We start from the raw sequence: 19,185 nt of genomic DNA on the forward strand, positions 1-19,185 counted from the left end.
GTGACTTGAAGATGGGCAGGGAGGGGGCACAATCCACCCGTTCCTGGACTCATCTGCTGCTGAGGCTAAGGAAGAAAAAATAATATTAACACAAGGAATGACAAAGAGACTTATGAAGAAAAGCTTAGGAGGGCAGTATAGTACTATGAGAAGTTGAACAGACTACACTATCAGATGGTGAGCCTACTTCTTACATTTTTTTGCCTTTTGTGTACCTCCCAGCTATTGTCAGGCTTCTATGGAGTACAAACTGTTTTCAATGAGATATTAGGGAACTAGCTTAATGCAGCTTAGTAAAAGCATCTCTTAGACTGTATATCTGTTGTTTCTGAATGTACACTGCTCCAAAATCTTTTGGACTTGCAGGTGGTATATAATCTCAGATGGAGCGGAGGAGTAAGGTTTTTTTTTTTTTAAATACAACTTGACGGCGCAGCGCCGTTGAAGGCAGGCGCCCCCCTGCCGCGCTTACCGCGTTGGCACGGCCCTTCCTTTAAGAAGCTGTCCAAACCTTTTTAAAACTCCGCTAAGCTAACCGCCTTTACCACATTCTCTGGCAACGAATTCCAGAGTTTAATTGCAGGTTGAGTGAAGAAAATGTTTCTCCGATTCGTTTTAAATTTACTGCATTAGTTCTAGTATTTTTGGAAAGCGTGAAGAGACGCTTCACATCTTACCCGTTCAACTCCACTCATTATTTTATAGACCTCTATCACCTTCCTCACGCAAATACCTAATACCATCTCCGCGTAACCCCAGACTGTGTACCTCGGCCCAATGTAACACGAGGTGGGCGGTTCTACGGCGAAGGGACGTTTTGTGAAGTCAGACCAAGGAGCCTCCTGCCGGCGGTGACGTGCAACGTGCGACTGCGTCCTCACGCCGCGGCTGCGCTTAGTTCGCCCGAGACCCGGCGCGCGCGGTGGAACGTAGGTGAGATTGCGGTGCAGCCATTACCACAGCTGCTGCAGTAGTGCGTTCCGGGGGGTTCGCCGGCTGTGGCCGTTGCTGGTGTGGGACAGGAGGAGAGGGCGGTGCTGGTGAGACCTGCAGTAAGCGAGCGCCGCGGCGGAAAAGGAATGTAACTAGGTACTGGCTGGGTTAACACATTTTTTTTGGGGGGGGGGGGGGCTCACTTAATGACGTCATTGCTCCGCCTCCTCAGCTTAGGCTGCTGCAGTAGAGCTATATGGATTCAGGTCAAGTGGCTCCTCCTTCTCTTCTTCCTCCTACGTTTGCTTTCTAAACGGGAAGCATGCAGGAAGGGGGAAAAGGGCCGCAGGAACTTGTTGTAAGCACATACCCTCACTCTGTCTTGCCAACTCTGTTGCTTCTGCATCTTGATAGAGGTAAGCTGGACAGGTAGAAGAGGAACGACGGAGGGTTGAGCAAAGAAGGAGCACGGAAAGGGATGGCTAGATCGGGGACACAAAGAAGAGGAGCACAGATGGGGGAGATTCGGCACCTAACCTATTCAGGAAATCTAGACTGATCCTATTTGACTGACTGTACATTTGTCCTTTAGATTGTAAGCTCCTTGAGCAGGGACTGGCCTTCTATGTTAAACAGTACAGCGCTGCGTAACCCTAGTAGCAACGTCAAGTAGTAGATCGGGGAGACAAAGAAGAGGAGCACAGATGGGGGAGATGAAAGGCAGTGTGGAGTAGTATGTGGAGAATGAATATAGTTTGCCAATTTACTTGGGGAAGGGTGGGGGGGGGGGGGGGAGAGGGACCATTTCTACCTGCAGCTTTTGGGAGGGGGGGGGAGCATGACCCAGACAGTCCCCAAACTGTGCCTGTGGGAAAGATAGAAGATGAAGGTTGGGGACAGAAATCAAGGTGGAACACTTGATGATCCCCTACTAATTTTCAAGGGGGTGGGGGGGGGTGGAAAAACGTTCTGCATGGCTTCAGATATGGTTAGTTACTTGAAATGACTTTATAAAATCAGTCTGGTTACTAAACTAAGTGAAACTGATGCTTAGCTTATTTATTAACCGCCTTTATGAAGAGGTTCACCTACTTAAAAGTGTAGTACTGTTTGTGAAGTGCTTAGATACATGTATTTGTAAGGGTTTGTGAGTATGTTACTAGTATTCATACAGAGGTATTAATCATAATGTCTTTCCACAGTGGCTTTTAGTCTTAGCTTTTTCCAGTTGGCATGTGTTGGTTCCTTGTTGCTGAGCTCTGAAATTCTGACTCTCAGTCCTGTAGCTCTCTTGTGCCTTATTTTACTTTGTGGCGGGCTTTATGTTAGAGATGATTATTAAACAATTTCTGTGTAGCAAAATGTTGGCTTAATAGGTTGGTTGATTTGATTGTAGCAGTTTCTCACTTCTTCAACATCAGTGTATTCCTTCACTTCCTTAGGAAGTTTGTTTTCTCTCGCTAGTTGTAGATAGCAAGTAGCTCTTGAGTTGTATTTATTCCAAATTGCCTACTTTGGTAATTTGTAGTTACAAAGCATTGCAGGATAATAGACCCTAACTGTATTTTTAGTTCACTTCATTCATCTGGAAAAAACAGCAACAAAAAAAAGTGTGACTGCATTGTATTACAGTTGTGTGTTAACCTATTTGGGTGTGAGCAATAAATACATATTTATCTATTTATTATATTTGTATCCCGCACTTTCCCACTAAAAGCAGGCTCAATGCGGCTTACATATCATGTTCAGATATCACTTTACCTCATAAGAAAATTTTCTGTTACATATTTCAGTCTGATTGTGCTAGTCTGGATTGTTCTTTCGCCTTGTGAAATGTAATCTGCAATTAATTTTTTATTATAAATTTATTGTAATTAAACTTTTTAGCCTGCCCAGCGCTAGCATTTCTAAGCACGTAAAAATTCAACATTAGACTATTGCAGAACACATACAATACAATAAAACAAAGACATCGCTGTCATCGTATTTAAATTTAGACTGAAATGTGGAATGTTTTCTCACTTTAAGGAAACTCATTTTTCAAAACACAATGAGGAAAGTAGGCTCTTCAAGAGAAAAATGAGTGTACTGACCCAAATGAGATGGCTGAGGGGGGTATATATGATAGAGCTCTGCAAAATTTTGATTGGAGTGGAATGGGTAAAGGCAAAATGATTGTTTACAAAGACTAAGTAACATGCCATGAAGTTATATAGTAATAGTTTTAAAACAAATGGAAGGAATTTTTTTTTTCACTCTGTGCATAGTTGGAATTCATTGCCAGAGGATGTGGTAAAAGCAGTTAGCCTAGTTGTGTTCTAAAAATATTTAGATGTTCCTGGATGTAAAGTCCATAAATTTAAGTTAGATCCAGGTTAGGCCACTGCTTACACATGGGAGTCAGTAGCTTTGAACCCTGCTGGATTCTGCTAGTTACTTTCAACCTAACTTGACCACCATTGGAAGCAGCTTTGGTCCAACCCAGTATGGCAGTTCTTATAGTTCTTTGTAATTTGATCCTCATCCATAAGGGGTCATTTTTGTTGGTACTTGGATTCTCATTCTTCCAGTCATACATTTAACACACATACTGGCCTATTTTTTAATTTTAAAAAGGTATAATACAATCATTTTCACAAAAGCAAATCATAAAAGACAAAGTTAACAAATGTAGCAATAAAAGGAAAACGATAAACCCTGTTGGTCCTACTCAGTTATCTGACAAGGACAGTGTAGTGTTTTCAGCAGTGGAGTTGCTCGTTCATATTTCGACTTTTTGAATATGTCTTGCTGCCGTGTTTTGCATGCTTTGCAATGATTTTAGTGTGTTTTCCTTGCATCCGATGTATGCTGCATTACAGTAGTCTAATTGAGATAGTATTATTGATCGTTCCTGAAGCCGGAATGATTGTCTAGGGAAATAGTTTCTTATCCTTCGCAATTTCCAAAGAATTTTGAAGCATTTTGATATTTGACTGTTCCATGGTAGATGTTTATTGAGAAGGATACCTAATACTTTTAGTTGTGTTTCAGTTTGGTATATTTGTTGATTGATTGTGAAATGTTGGTAAGTTTTGGGGTTCTGCAGGTTGGAGAGGACCAGGAATTTGGTTTTGTCTTTGTTTAATTTGAGTTTGAAGGTTGTTGCCCAGTTTTCTGTTGATGGCTCTCTCATTCTCCCTGTCTCCTCAGCGCGAAACCTTGGGGTCATCTTTGACTCTTCTCTCTCCTTCTCTGCTCATATCCAGCAGATTGCCAAGACCTGTCCTTTCTTTCTTTACAACATCCGTAAAATCCGCCCCTTTCTTTCCGAGCACTCTACCAAAACCCTCATCCACACCCTTGTCACCTCTCGTTTAGACTACTGCAATCTGCTTTTTGCTGGCCTCCCACTTAGTCACCTCTCCCCTCTCCAGTCGGTTCAAAACTCTGCTGCCCGTCTCATCTTCTGCCAGGGTCGCTTTACTCATACTACCCCTCTCCTCAAGACCTTTCACTGGCTCCCTATCCGTTTTCGCATCCTGTTCAAACTTCTTCTACTAACCTATAAATGTACTCGCTCTGCTGCTCCCCAGTATCTCTCCACACTCGTCCTTCCCTACACCCCTTCCCGTGCACTCCGCTCCATGGATAAATCCTTCTTATCTGTTCCCTTCCCCACTACTGCCAACTCCAGACTTCGCGCCTTCTGTCTCGCTGCACCCTACGCCTGGAATAAACTTCCTGAGCCCCTACGTCTTGCCCCATCCTTGGCCACCTTTAAATCTAGACTGAAAGCCCACCTCTTTAACATTGCTTTTGACTCGTAACCACTTGTAACCACTCGCCTCCACCTACCCTCCTCTCTTCCTTCCCGTTCACATTAATTGATTTGATTTGCTTACTTTATTTATTTTTTGTCTATTAGATTGTAAGCTCTTTGAGCAGGGACTGTCTTTCTTCTATGTTTGTGCAGCGCTGCGTATGCCTTGTAGCGCTATAGAAATGCTAAATAGTAGTAGTAGTAGTCCAGGCTTTTTTGAATTTTGTCCCGTATTTCTGTGATACTGTTGTGAAACGGTATGTAGATGGTGATGTCATCTGCATATATGTATGAATTTAGGCCCATTTCTTCCAGTTTTTTTTCCCCCAAGTGGTGCCATCATTACATTAAATAGTATTTGTGATAACGGAGAATCCTGTGGTACCCCACATGCAGAGATCCAAGAGGCTGATAACTTGTTAGACATCTTTACAATATAGGATCTTGTCCTTAGGAAGCCATTGGACCATGCTGCCACTGCTCTACTGATTTCCTGCTGATGAATAGGGCCATTAGTGTTGTATGATCTTCACTGGCAAGCAGCTCACCACTTTATCCTTTACACGAGGTCCTGTGTTCCACTGAGAGCTGCACGTAAGATAGAACATCATCTTATCTCTTCCAGTCGCAGCTGCTTTATAAATGCAATCACAAATCCGACATACTGCCTTTCACCGCTGGCAGCAAAGTGGTTAACAGATGGCACAGCCTTAAATTTAAAAAGTGCAGAATAAAAATGATACAGAATGAGGAGGAAGGGAAATAGAGAAGATTGTAAGCTCTTTGAGCAGGGACTGTCTTTCTTCTATGTTTGTGCAGCGCTGCGTATGCCTTGTAGCGCTATAAAAATGCGTAGTAGTAGTAGTAATCTCAAGGAGTATCAACATTCCATGTAGAACCCCCAAAAACAGCAAGATTCTAGAATCGTAGAGAGTGACAAGATTCCATGCAAGATTCGTAACCACTTGTAACCTCTCGCCTCCACCTACCCTCCTCTCTTCCTTCCCGTTCACATTAATTGATTTGATTTGCTTACTTTATTTTTTGTCTATTAGATTGTAAGCTCTTTGAGCAGGGACTGTCTTTCTTCTATGTTTGTGCAGCGCTGCGTATGCCTTGTAGCGCTATAGAAATGCTAAATAGTAGTAGTAGTAGTAGTAGCAGTACCTGTGCATCAGAACCAAGATTCAACATTTACCTCAAAGGTCTGGGTGAAAATCCAAACTTTGCTGAATTTAGGAGGAGATATTTCTAATCTCAAATTCAAAGATAAAGCGTTTGGCTTGGGGGGGTGAGAACATGGGGGGGGGGGGGGGGCTTAGTATTGGATCACTGTAAGATTAACATTGGCAGCAAAGATGTCTAGTGTAGAAGACAGCAAAGGGTCCTTCTGTGAAGAGTTGGTTTACAATTTGTTCTCTTAAACTTCCACAGCTGGTGTCATGATTGTTGCAGGTGGTCACAAATTTGAATTTTGGTGGGAAAGTTCAGAATGTAAATTTAAATAAATTTAAAATGGTGACCAGTAGACTTTCCTACCTCAATTTCCTACTGAAATCTCCCTTCCTGAGGAAACTACCCAGCTCAAACCCCCAACCAATCAGATTTGAGAACCCACGTTTCACGTTTATTACAGGGCGTGATATATCACTTAGAGACAGATACTATCAAAGCAGTTTACAACATATAATTTAAATTATTTAAAGAAAAGAGCCACAATGAGGACAGGAAAGAGGTTAAGCTAAGGCGAGCGGAGGGTAACAAGGAGGGTGAAGACAAAAGCAGCAGAGAACATCATCACGAATTCAGTCAGTCAGTGGGAGGTGAAACACCATCCAAATCGTAAGCCTTAGAAAACAGTTAAGACAAACGGCAGACTTCACAGCATACCTTGAAGAAAGCCACAGCACAATGGCTGAAACGTCGGGTCCACTTATACATGGCAAGACCAGGACAACTGCAGCAATCGATTGGCAAATTAATCTTTGAATTAAAGAGTAGAGAAGAAGTGTATCATCATATTTGGGATGATTGAACATGCTCCCATATTCCTGTTCGCATTTTGGGTAATGATTTTGAGTATAAGTACATAAGTAATGCCATACTGGGAAAAGACCAAGGGTCCATCGAGCCCAGCTTCCTGTCCACGACAGCGGCCAATCCAGGCCAAGGGCACCTGGCGAGCTTCCCAAACGTACAAACATTCTATACAATCAAGCCATTGTGACATCACTAATGAGGTTGGCTCTTATTGGTGGAATGAGCCACTATGACATCACAATAGGTTAAATCATTGCTCTATGTAATAAAAGTGAGCCAAGTAGAGGACATACTGTAAGTACATAAGTAATGCCACACTGGGAAAAGACCAAGGGTCCATCGAGCCCAGCTTCCTGTCCACGACAGCGGCCAATCCAGGCCAAGGGCACCTGGCAAGTTTCCCAAACGTACAAACATGTTATTCCTGGAATTGTGGATGTTTCCCAAGTCCATTTAGTAGCGGTTTATGGACTTGTCCTTTAGGAAACCGTCCAACCCCTTTTTAAACTCTGCTAAGCTAACCACCTTCACCACTTTCTCCGGCAACGAATTCCAGAGTTTAATTATACGTTGGGTGAGTATGTTTGTACGTTTGGGAAGCTTGCCAGGTGCCCTTGGCCTGGATTGGCCGCTGTCGTGGACAGGATGCTGGGCTCGATGGACCCTAGGTCTTTTCCCAGTATGTCATTACTTATGTACTTATACTCAAAATCAACCTTCTCTTATACAAGCACCCAGCTTTGGAACACACTGCCACGAAATCTAAAAACGGTCTAGGAAATGACCAATTTCTGCAAACTCCTGAAAACTTATCTCTTCGACAAAATATATCACAATGGACAACACGCGTAACTCTACATTCTTTAAGAGATCCAGGAACGTTCTCTAATGCCTTTTGCTCTCACTATCATGTACCTAATGCCCATAACATTAACACTATCAAGTATCTCACCATCATACACACAATACATCTGCTAACACAAATGTCTATTCTTTTCTACTTCCATCACTATGTATCTCTCCACCATGCACCAATACCTGTTGTAAAACCAAATGTCTATTATTTTCTATGTTCAGCATCCACGATGAATTGTAAGCCACATTGAGCCTGCAAAAAGGTGGGATAATGTGGGATAAAAATGCTATAAAATAAATAAATAAAAAATCTCCTACCTTGGCAAGAAATGTGGAGAGTGGATATTTGGGAAACTGGGGCGGATCTCTGTGGGAGAACTTCTTTCTTAGTAGTATGGATAGGGGATAGAGGGTTCTTTCAACTGCAAACTACTTTATAATGGTAATTTGGTACTTGATATTTGGTTATTAACCATTGGATATTTAGTTTGAGTTGGTTATTAAGTGTACTTAGATGAATAACTTGTTTTGTATGTTTGAAGGTATTAACTTTATTTTTATTAAGAATATTGTTCAGGGCTTCCGGAACAGTTACCGGAGCACAACTTAACCACTTTGCTAGAAGACTGGCTCACCAAGGAACTTTCACTATCGGAGCACATGGTAGTAGTCCGGTTCAATCAAAGAGGACCCTCATTAAGTCAGGAATGAAGGGCGAGGCTCCTGGAGTAGTAGCTTAACAGAGCAGCCATGCTCAGGGTACCACGTGATCCCTCTGGGTGAGATTTATTAAATTAAAGCTTACATATTGCATTGCCCATCTAATGGCACTTCTGTCAACTGGAAGAGCACCACCTTACTTTTCATTAATTAGTCACCCTCAAATTCCTAATCTTATCTACCAAAGGAATTGTCAGGTCCTCAGTTATAGATCTTATTTGATTGACTGCCAGTCTAACCCTGCCTCCTCCAAACAAACCATTGCTGTTTTTCTAATGATAACTTAAGCAGCTTCCCTAGGAACCATCCAATCATCACTGACAAACAATAATTCTGTTCTGACATATTCAGATTCCTTTCCAAAGACACCATCACCTGCATTCTAGCTGCATAAAGATAAGTGTAGATGGTTAGCTTGGCAGAGTTTAAAAAGGGGTTGGACGGTTTCCTAAAGGACAAGTCCATAGACCACTACTAAATGGACTGGGGAAAAATCCACAATTTCGGGAATAATTTGTATAAAATGTACATTTGGGTAGCTCGCCAGGTGCCCTTGACCTGAATTGGCCGCTGTCGGGGACAGGATGCTGGGCTCGATGGACCTTTGGTCTTTTCCCAGTATGGCATTACTTATGTACTAAAAGACCAGAATAAGAAGATAGAAGATGTTAACAAGAGTGAGTATTGTGAGGAACTCTGTAGGACCTCGCAGCCAACCCTTTGAGCTGCTACTAATACATCCTTCATATTCACTCTTGAAGTCTTACCAAAATGATCTTCATCCATCACCACAACCAGAACTGATTCGGTACTTGAACCACTGAAAATTCCAGCCTGATCAATATGTAGTCTCAAGCTGGACACCAACCACCTTAGCTGGAATGGCAAATTCGATATTGGTCAGTACATACAACATGGAAGCATTAACCATCTCCCCTGCCCCCACACCCCCTCAAACTCAGCATATTGCTTCATCATTGCAAAACAGTTCTAGGACCAAGTTACAATATGTAGAGCACATTTCTCTTAACATTACTAATTCTAAAAAAAAAAAAAAAAAGAGAGTTGTTTAAAATGTTAGTTTCCCTCTTTTTCTCGCTCCTCACTCCCTTACAGATCCATAGCCCTAAGTTCTCCCAACACCTTATTTATCACTACCATCCATAAATTCTCAAAATTAGTATAAAAAAATTATCAGTGTTCACATTTGCTACTTCCTATTCTAACCAGGCAGGCAAGTTACCAAGCATAATTAAAGGCCATCAGCTATTCATATTTTTTTTGTTGTTACATTTGTACCTCGCGCTTTCCCACTCACGGCAGGCTCAATGTGGCTTAAATGGGGCAATGGAGGGTTAAGTGACTTGCCCAGAGTCACAAGGAGCTGCCTGTGCCTGTGCTGGGAATCGAACTCAGTTCCTCAGGACCAAAGTCCACCACCCTAACCACTAGGCCACTGCTCCACTGTTGCTACTATTTGAGATTCTACATGGAATGTTGCTATTCCACTAGAAGTCGGCCCTTGCAGATCACCAATGTGGCCGCGCAGGCTTCTGCTTCTGTGAGTCTGACGTCCTGCACGTACGTGCAGGACGTCAGACTCACAGAAACAGAAGCCTGCGCAGCCTTCTACATGGAATGTTGCTAGTGGAATAGCAACATTCCATGTAGAATGTCCAATAGTATCTATTTTATTTTTGTTACATTTGTACCCTACGCTTTCCCACTCATGGCAGGCTCAATGCGGCTTACATGGGGCAATGGAGGGTTAAGTGACTTGCCCAGAGTCACAAGGAGCTGCCTGTGCCTGAAGTGGGAATCGAACTCAGTCCCTCAGTTCCCCAGGACAAAAGTCCACCACCCTAACCACTAGGCCACTCCTCCACTGTTGCTACTATTGGAGATTCTACATGGAATGTTGCTATTCCAACATTCCATGTAGAAGTCGGCCCTTGCAGATCACTAATGTGGCCGCGCAGGCTTCTGCTTCTGTGCAGGACGTCAGACTCACAGAAACAGAAGCCTGCGCAGCCTTCTACATGGAATGTTGCTAGTGGAATAGCAACATTCCATGTAGAATCTCCAATAGTAGCAACATTCCATGTAGAATCTCCAATAGTATCTATTTTATTTTTGTTACATTTGTACCCTACGCTTTCCCACTCATGGCAGGCTCAATGCGGCTTACATGGGGCAATGGAGGGTTAAGTGACTTGCCCAGAGTCACAAGGAGCTGCCCTGTGCCTGAAGTGGGACTCGAACTCAGTTCCTCAGGACCAAAGTCCACCACCCTAACCACTAGGCCACTCCTCCACTGTTGCTACTATTGGAGATTCTACATGGAATGTTGCTATTCCAACATTCCATGTAGAAGTCGGCCCTTGCAGATCACTAATGTGGCCGCGCAGGCTTCTGCTTCTGTGCAGGACGTCAGACTCACAGAAACAGAAGCCTGCGCAGCCTTCTACATGGAATGTTGCTAGTGGAATAGCAACATTCCATGTAGAATCTCCAATAGTAGCAACATTCCATGTAGAATCTCCAATAGTATCTATTTTATTTTTGTTACATTTGTACCCTACGCTTTCCCACTCATGGCAGGCTCAATGCGGCTTACATGGGGCAATGGAGGGTTAAGTGACTTGCCCAGAGTTACAAGGAGCTGCCTGTGCCTGAAGTGGGAATCGAACTCAGTTCCCCAGGACCAAAGTCCACCACCCTAACCACTAGGCCACTCCTCCACTCGTAATAGCGAAATTGCCAGTAACAGTGGTAGTCTTACCCATGTCTTCATGGAACACACCCCATACATTCTTTTATGTGAGAGGATGCCACATCCACCTGAAAAGTGACTACAGGATAATAAACCATTTGGTATTAAAACGGTTGAAGATTTATGGGAAGTTAGATGGCTGTAGGAATAACTTGTAGAACAAACAAGTGGGGAAAGCATGCAGGGCATGAAGTTCTTTCCAGCCACTCTGGATTTAAATGTGTGTGTTTATGGAGGGGGAAGGGTGCGGGGCTTATGCATGCATGCATGTATGTGTGTGTGTGTGCTTTCTACGTCTGTGCTGAGGAGGGGAAGGTAGTTCCTTAATCACTTGATGTTACAGTGAATCAGAATATGTATTGCAGCTGTTGGAGTTGCTTCCCTTACAGAAATGTATTGGGGCATTTTTGGAGGGTTTGGTTTCTGTCCCACCACCTCTTCCTCCTCCTGTGATTAAAAGTGCCTTCCCATTGGCTGGCTTCTACCTACAGTCTCTGCTGCTAGTAAGAATGGAAGCAGGCAAGAAATGGTCCTTTACGTAGAGGGAAGTAGAGAGCTTTAAGATAATCACATCAGAGGTAGCAGGAAAATAAAAACCACTCAGTACATGCTATGGAGTGGAGGAGTGGCCTAGTGGTTAGGGTGGTGGACTTTGGTCCTGGGGAACTGAGCTCAATTCCCACCTCAGGCACAGGCAAGCTCCTTGTGACTCTGGGCAAGTCACTTAACCCTCCATTGCCCCATGTAAGCCCCATTGAGCCTGCCATGAGTGGGAAAGCGTAGGGTACAAATGTAACAAAAATAAAATAGATACTATTGGAGATTCTACATGGAATGTTGCTACTATTGGAGATTCTACATGGAATGTTGCTTTCAGTGATAATGGAAAATGAAAGCGCCCAGCTCAAAAACGAATAAATCCAAGGCATTTGTTCATGGGAGGGGCCAGGATTCGTAGTGCACTGGTCCCCCTCACATGCCAGGACACCAACCGGGCACCCTAGGGGGCACTTTTACAAAAACAAAAAAAAGGTAAAAGAGCTCCCAGGTGCATAGCACCCTTCCCTTGTGTGTTGAGCCCCCCAAATCCCCCTCAAAACCCACTGCCCACAAGTCTACACCATTACTATAGCCCTAAGGGGTGAAGGGGGCACCTACATGTGGGTACAGTGGGTTTGGGGGGGTTGGACGACTAAGCATTAAGCAGCACAATTGTAACAGGTAGGGGGGGATGGGCCTGGGTCCACCTGCCTGAAGTCCACTGCACCCCCTAACAACTGCTCCAGGGATCCGCATACTGCTGCCAGGGAGGTGGGTATGACATTTGAGGGTGAAAATAAAAAGTTGTGAAACATCATTTTTTGTGGTGGGAGGGGGTTAGTGACCACTGGGGGAGTCAGGGGAGGTCATCCCCGATTCCCTCTGGTGGTAATCTGGTTATTTAGGGCACTTTTGGGGGCCTTATTCGTGAAAAAACAGGGTCCAGAAAAAGTGCCCTAAATTCTAGCTACAAACGCATACTTTTTTTCCATTATCGGCGAAAGGTGCCCATCTCTCCTCGGCCGATAACCACGCCCCGGTTCCACCTTCGCCACGCCTCCGACACGCCCCCGTCAACTTTGTACGCTTCCACGATGGAGTGCAGTTGAAAACGTCCAAAATCGGCTTTCCATTATACCGATTTATTCATTTTTGTGAGATAAACGTCTATCTCCCGATTTGGGTCGAAATCTAGGCGTTTTTCTCTTTCAATTTTAAGGTGGATAGTCATGTCTTCAAGCCTCTTCTCATGTATCTTTTGGTACAAGCCCCATACCATTTTTTGTCCCTTTTTTCTCTGAACCATTTTGAGCTTTTATATACCCTTGGCCAGATATAGCTTCCAAAACTGAACATGTTACTCCAAGTGGGGCCTCGCTGACCTGTACAGGGGGGCACTAACACTTCCATTCTTACATATTACCTATTATTCTACCTTCTGGATGTTAATGTAAAATTCTACTGATTTCTGGAAAACGCCAGACAGTTATGCTCTGGAGGTTAGGGTTGCCATCTCCATAGCTGCCCAAATATGGCAAAAGACTGAAAGAAGGTTGACCAAATTCAGCACAAGGGAACCGAGGCCGATGCCAGACAGACTGTGTCCCGCAAATGGCAAAAGACATGAAGCTTCAGCATCTTCAGTGTTGTAGATCACTTTATTGTTATGTAACATAGTAGATGACAGACTTCTACAGTGCCCTGATTGTGGCTGGACAGATTTAGATGGGCTGGAGAGGGACTTCAACAACAACTTCAGACGTTTTAGAACACAACAACAGTGCTGGTCATACCTTACGCTATGAGTTTATCTTGTTGGGCAGACTGGAAGGACTGTTCTTTATCTGCACTGACTTTGCTTTCCAATTACTGGTGTTGCCATCTAATCACTACTAAGCTTCGATAGATCTATTCTAAGCGGATTTCTATGTGTTTATCCCATGCATTTTTGAATTCCGTTGCCATTTTCATCTCTACCACCTCCCATGGGGAGGGCATTCCAGGTATCTACCACCCTCTTCGTGAAAAAGTACTTCCCGACGCTTATTCCAGAGTTGGCCCCCTGTAACCTCAGTTTATGACCTCTAGTTTTACCATCTTCCTGTATCTGGGAAACGTACATTTGTAGATTAATACCTTTCAAATATTTGCACATTTGTATTGTATCGCCCGTTTCTCCTTTCATCCAGGCTATACATGTTTAGGTCATCAAGTCTCTCATATGTCTTGCAAAGCAAAACCCATCGCTTTTCTCTGAACCGCTTCAAGTCTTTTTACATCCTTAGCAAGATACGGCCTCCAAAACTGAACACACTACTCCAAGTGGGGCCTCACCACCGATTTGTACAGGGGCATCAATACCTCCTTTCTTATGCTGGTTATACTGCATAAACATCCTATTGGCTATGGCCACCTTGTCGCATTGTTTCGTCTCCTTGAGATCCTCAGACACCATCACTCCAAGGTCCCTCTCCTGAAGTGCGCTTATCAGCCTCTCTCCTATCTAGTACGTCGTCTTTGGATTTCTGCACCCCAAGTACATCACTCTGCACTTATTGGCATTACCTTTTAAACTAAAAAGAAAAATACAAGGGAAACAAAATTTTATGTATATATATACACACACACAACCTGTTCTGTAAATAATATCTCAAAATATCACAGGAAACTAGAATATAAAATAATTAAATCATATATAATATAAATACAATATTCATAATAAATTCAAAACAAGAAACAGCAAAAAAGATTTTTCTGTGACTTACATAGCGCCCTGAATGATTTTATTGGCTTTAGATGGAAGCTGGATTTGATTGTCATCAAGGTGATATTTTTTGAATGAGTACCATATATCAGCTATAGTGCTCTACAGTTTGACTGTATCGCTGATACATTTTAAACTGGACAGCTATTTGATTTCAAATAAATCCCGGGTTCTCATTGAGTGTGTGACATTGAGAACTTTAGGATGAAGAAACGTTTAGAGCTGATTTATCAATACAGATCATATTTTATTATTGGATATATTTTGGGACATTATTCCAGCTTCCTGTACAAGGTTTATATTCATGTGGGGATTATTAGTGGGTATAAACATTTGCATGACCTCTGTTTCCTGCATCTCTTTCTCGTTTTGCAAAATATCACAGGAAACTAGAATAGAAAATAATTAAATCATATATAAATATTAATATTCATATTATTTTCTATTCTAGTTTCCTGTGATATTTTGGGATATTACATTTTAATTGCCAGACCTTTGACCATTCTCGTCTCATGGTTTCTAATCGCTTCTGGGTATCCATTCTAGTGGCTATCTTCATGTAATCTGCAAAAAGGCAACCTTTTCATTCCTTTTAACCCTTCAGCAATGTCTCTCACAAGTATATTAAACAGAATCGGCCCCAGCACCAACCCCTGAGGCACTCCATTGCTCACCTTCCTTTCATTCGAGCGGATTCCATTTACCACCACCTTCTGTCGCCTGTTGGTCAACTAGTTTCCAATCCAGTTTACCACTTTGGGTCCCAGGTTCAGCCCTTTTGGGGACTATAGGGTCTCGTCCACCTTTCTGTACATCTTTAGCCATTTTTTTTTCTTCCGCCTGTGCTTTCGCTAACCATATTTCCTACTACGCTTTCAGTTTAATCGGTAATCTTTTCTGTAATCCTCTTGTAGCGTTCTGTATTTCTTGAACGAAGCCTCTTTTGCCCAGTGAGTGAGAATGCTGTGCATCTCAGAGGGGAGGGGACGGGGAAGACATCTTGACTGGTAGCTTGAATACTGTCAGCAATACTTGTGAATAATATGTGATTATAACCAAAGCTTCCTATATGGTTAGTATGGTGGAGACTTGACAACCAGCCTTCAAGAATGGATGACTCAGGCCTACACAGAGTGGCGGGCGCAGCTCTGGGCTACCGTGTTGTGCAACCTGGATGGACCTTGTGGGTCTTTACTGTGTTACTCTGAGACAAAATATAGGCAGAGTTTACCAGTGGCCTAATCTGTCTCTCTGCAGGAACAGATGTTACTTGGCAATACACTTAGGAACCAGTAAAAAAAATGTATGATTCTTGAAGTAGCACTCACAGTAGGATTAACATAGAAAATGAAATTTAATGATTAGGGACTTATTTGCATTCCCTCTGTTTATATGTGTGGGGTGTGCATGTGTTTGTGTGTGTGTATATTTATGTTGTGTGTTGGGCATATGTTTTGTCTGTGGGGAAGGAGGCAGGGGTGGGGCAGTTTTTGGAGCATTTAGAGGTTGTTGCTAGGGACTTGCTTTGGGGGCGGGCCAATTTGTGGGGTGGTGGGGCACTTGAGGGATAGTTAGAGAACAGGGAAAGACAATTTACTCTTCCAAACCCTCAAACTACTGCATTTCATTCCATCTAAGTGTCTATGCTACAGAAGCTGGAACTCCTTTTCCCACAGAAATGCTGGGCCATTTTGTCGTTTTTTTTTTTTTGTTTTTTTTTTGCCGGGTGGGGAGGAATTATTTCTTTGGAATTCCTAGTCTGTTTTGGTCCTTTTTTTCTTTTGTTTTTCTCTATTTTGGGGGATATGTGTATATTCATAAAAGATCAAAGTTGATCCTTGATTATTTTCTGTGTTATGATTTGCAGTCCACTGTAGTTGAATCATTTTAACACAATGCCTCACTCATAAAAGGCAATTCTCTTTGTCCAGGTTGAGCAGTGTGTTTTTATTTTGATGCAGTGTTTTGTATTGCAATTATGTATATTTTAACTGTAACCCACCTAGTTAGTAGGTGGCTTGAAATGTATAAAAAAGAAGCTCAATATCTTGACTAAAATATGTTTTCCATCTTAAATTTAGGGGCCCCAATCAATGGAGCAAGTTGGAAAGATGTGGAATAATTTCAAATACAGATGCCAGAGCCTGTTCAATCACGATGGAGGAAATCGAAATGAAGCTGTCGATCTCAATTCTAACAGATTTTCATCTGTGAAAGGTAGACGTATCAGTTCAACCAGTTTGACTCAACAACAACCCAACAGTCCTTTAAGAGATAATGTGTCGTTACAACTTGGATTGAGTCCATCAAAGAATTCGGCAAGAAGAAATCAAAATTGTGCCACTGACATCCCTCAAATTGTTGAAATTAGCATTGAAAAAGAAAGTGATGGAAGTAATGGAGTAGGCTCTCGACTTGCACGAAGGGACTCGTATACTCGCCATGCCCCATGGGGTAGCAAAAAGAAACACTCTTGCTCTACCAAGACACAGAGCTCACTAGATACAGATAAAAAGTTTGGGAGAACCAGGAGTGGACTATTAAGAAGAGAGAGAAGGTATGGCATAAGCTCTGCTCATGATATGGATAGTGTGTCCAACAGGACCATAGCGGGTCGTACTTTGCAGCAGCGGTTACATGATACTGTTCGATTATGCTTTCCCAGGAGGACTTACAGCAAACAGTCTAAGCCTCTCTTTTCTAACAAAAGAAAAATCCACCTCTCGGAACTGATGCTTGAAAAATGTCCTTTTCCAGCTGGATCGGATCTGGCTCAGAAGTGGCATCTCATCAAGCAGCATACAGCTCCTGTGAGTCCACATTCATCATTTTTTGATACGTTTGACACTTCTTTAATATCTGCGGAAGATGAAGAGGATCGGCTTCGAGAGAGACGAAGGCTTAGTATTGAAGAAGGGGTTGATCCTCCTCCAAATGCTCAAATACATACGTTTGAAGCTACAGCACAGGTCAACCCAGTATGCAAGCTGGGACCAAAATTAGCCGCTGGAATGACTGACGTGTTGGGTGATAACTCTACGCTATCTCAGGGTGGTTGCGAGTCTGAAGAAGACACAACTACTCTTTGCTTGCAGTCCCGTAGACAGAAGCAGCGTCAGGCGTCAGGAGATAGCCATGCTCAAGTCAGTAGACAAGGAGGCTGGAAGGTACACACTCAGATTGATTACATACACTGTCTGGTGCCAGACCTGTTTAATATTACAAGTAACCCCTGTTATTGGGGTGTGATGGACCGTTATGAGGCAGAGGCTCTCCTTGAAGGCAAACCTGAAGGCACGTTTCTACTTAGGGATTCAGCACAAGAGGATTATCTCTTCTCTGTGAGCTTCCGTCGTTATAACCGATCGCTACATGCTCGTATTGAGCAATGGAATCATAACTTCAGCTTTGATGCTCATGATCCCTGTGTGTTTCACTCATCTACCGTGACGGGGCTTCTTGAGCATTATAAAGACCCCAGCTCATGCATGTTCTTTGAACCTTTACTAACTGTACCTTTGAACAGGACTTTTCCTTTTAGTCTGCAGTATATCTGCCGGGCAGTAATCTGTAAGTCTACTACATATGATGGAATTGATGTACTTCCTTTACCATCTATGTTGCAAGACTTTCTAAAGGAATATCATTATAAACAAAAAGTCCGAGTGCGATGGTTGGAACGGGAACCGATCAAGACCAAGTAAATAGGAACTGCATCCAAAGCTACTGTAGGCTACTGGTTAACAATTTGCTCACTTGCATTTTTTGACAATATGCCTATTTCGAGCACATTTTAACAGTGTTTAGGTTTATTGCAATATTCATATGCTTATTGTGTTTTGCTATGTCAAATGCTGCCCGTTGTCAGTTCAAGCAACTTGTGATGCCTCTGGAAACAATAAGCAAGAGAGAAGTTGCATGTTTTCATATAGGTCTACACTTAATGTATAGATATTAGTACAATGCTGTGTTTTCTTTGTAACTGTAGTAGGTAGATGAAGTAACTATGGGGCTTTCATATAGGACGCACTTGGTAAACAAAATAAAAAAATAAAATAGGGAAAGGTCTAAAGCAGTGCTTCTCAACAGGGCTGTGGAGTTGGAGTCATTGAATCAGAGTTTGAAGCAATTTTGGGAGTTGTCGGAGTCGGTAAAAAATGTACCGACTGACTCCAGCTTCAAAATAAAAACTTATACGGTAAATTTAACATATTATGCTTAGATGTATGTATCTTTCTTCTGAAGATAAAGTACTGGTAAATATAATAACATAGTAGATGACGGCAGAAAAAGACCTGCACGGTCCATCCAGTCTGCCCAACAAAATAACTCGTATTTGCTGCTTTTTGTGTATACCCTACTTTGATTTGTACCTGTGCTCTTCAGGGCATAGACCGTATAAGTCTGCCCAGCACTATCCTCACCTCCCCACCACCAGCCCTGCCTCCCAACCACCGGCTCTGGCACAGACCGTACAAGTCTGTCCAGCACTATCCCCGCCTCCCAACCACCAGCCCCGCCTCCCGATCTTGACTAAGCTCCTGAGGATCCATTCCTTCGGCACAGGATTCCTTTATGCTTATCCCACGCATGTTTGAATTCCGTTATTGTTTTCATTTCCACCACCTCCCGCGGGAGGGCATTCCATGCATCCACTACTCTCTCCGTGAAAAAATACTTCCTGACATTTTTCTTGAGTCTGCCCCCCCTTCAATCTCATTTCATGTCCTCTCGTTCTACCACCTTCCCATCTCCGGA

General features: G+C 42.9%; 1 protein-coding gene across 3 annotated transcripts; it reads left to right on the top strand.

The window, feature by feature from the left end:
* Positions 1-903: 903 nt before the first annotated feature.
* SOCS5 (suppressor of cytokine signaling 5) lies at positions 904-18,680 on the top strand. Of its 3 annotated transcripts, none has more exons than XM_030195815.1 (2): positions 904-1,089; positions 16,509-18,680. In XM_030195815.1, the coding sequence occupies exon 2, from the start codon at positions 16,521-16,523 to the stop codon at positions 18,129-18,131; it is 1,611 nt and encodes a 536-aa protein (XP_030051675.1). In that variant the 5' UTR covers positions 904-1,089; positions 16,509-16,520; the 3' UTR covers positions 18,132-18,680. The 3 variants fall into 3 exon arrangements, with proteins under 3 accessions (XP_030051675.1, XP_030051677.1, XP_030051676.1); XM_030195817.1 differs by having other exon boundaries at positions 904-1,040; XM_030195816.1 differs by lacking the exon at positions 904-1,089 and adding an exon at positions 1,228-1,349.
* Positions 18,681-19,185: the final 505 nt, after the last annotated feature.

The sequence above is a fragment of the Microcaecilia unicolor genome, chromosome 3 (assembly GCF_901765095.1).
Source record: "Microcaecilia unicolor chromosome 3, aMicUni1.1, whole genome shotgun sequence".
Classification (NCBI taxonomy): Eukaryota; Metazoa; Chordata; class Amphibia; order Gymnophiona; family Siphonopidae; genus Microcaecilia; species Microcaecilia unicolor.

What these genes read in the sequence shown, in the direction of transcription:
- SOCS5 (XM_030195815.1), top strand. Translation starts at nt 16,521, where the DNA reads ATGGAGCAAGTTGGAAAGATGTGGAATAATTTCAAATACAGATGCCAG.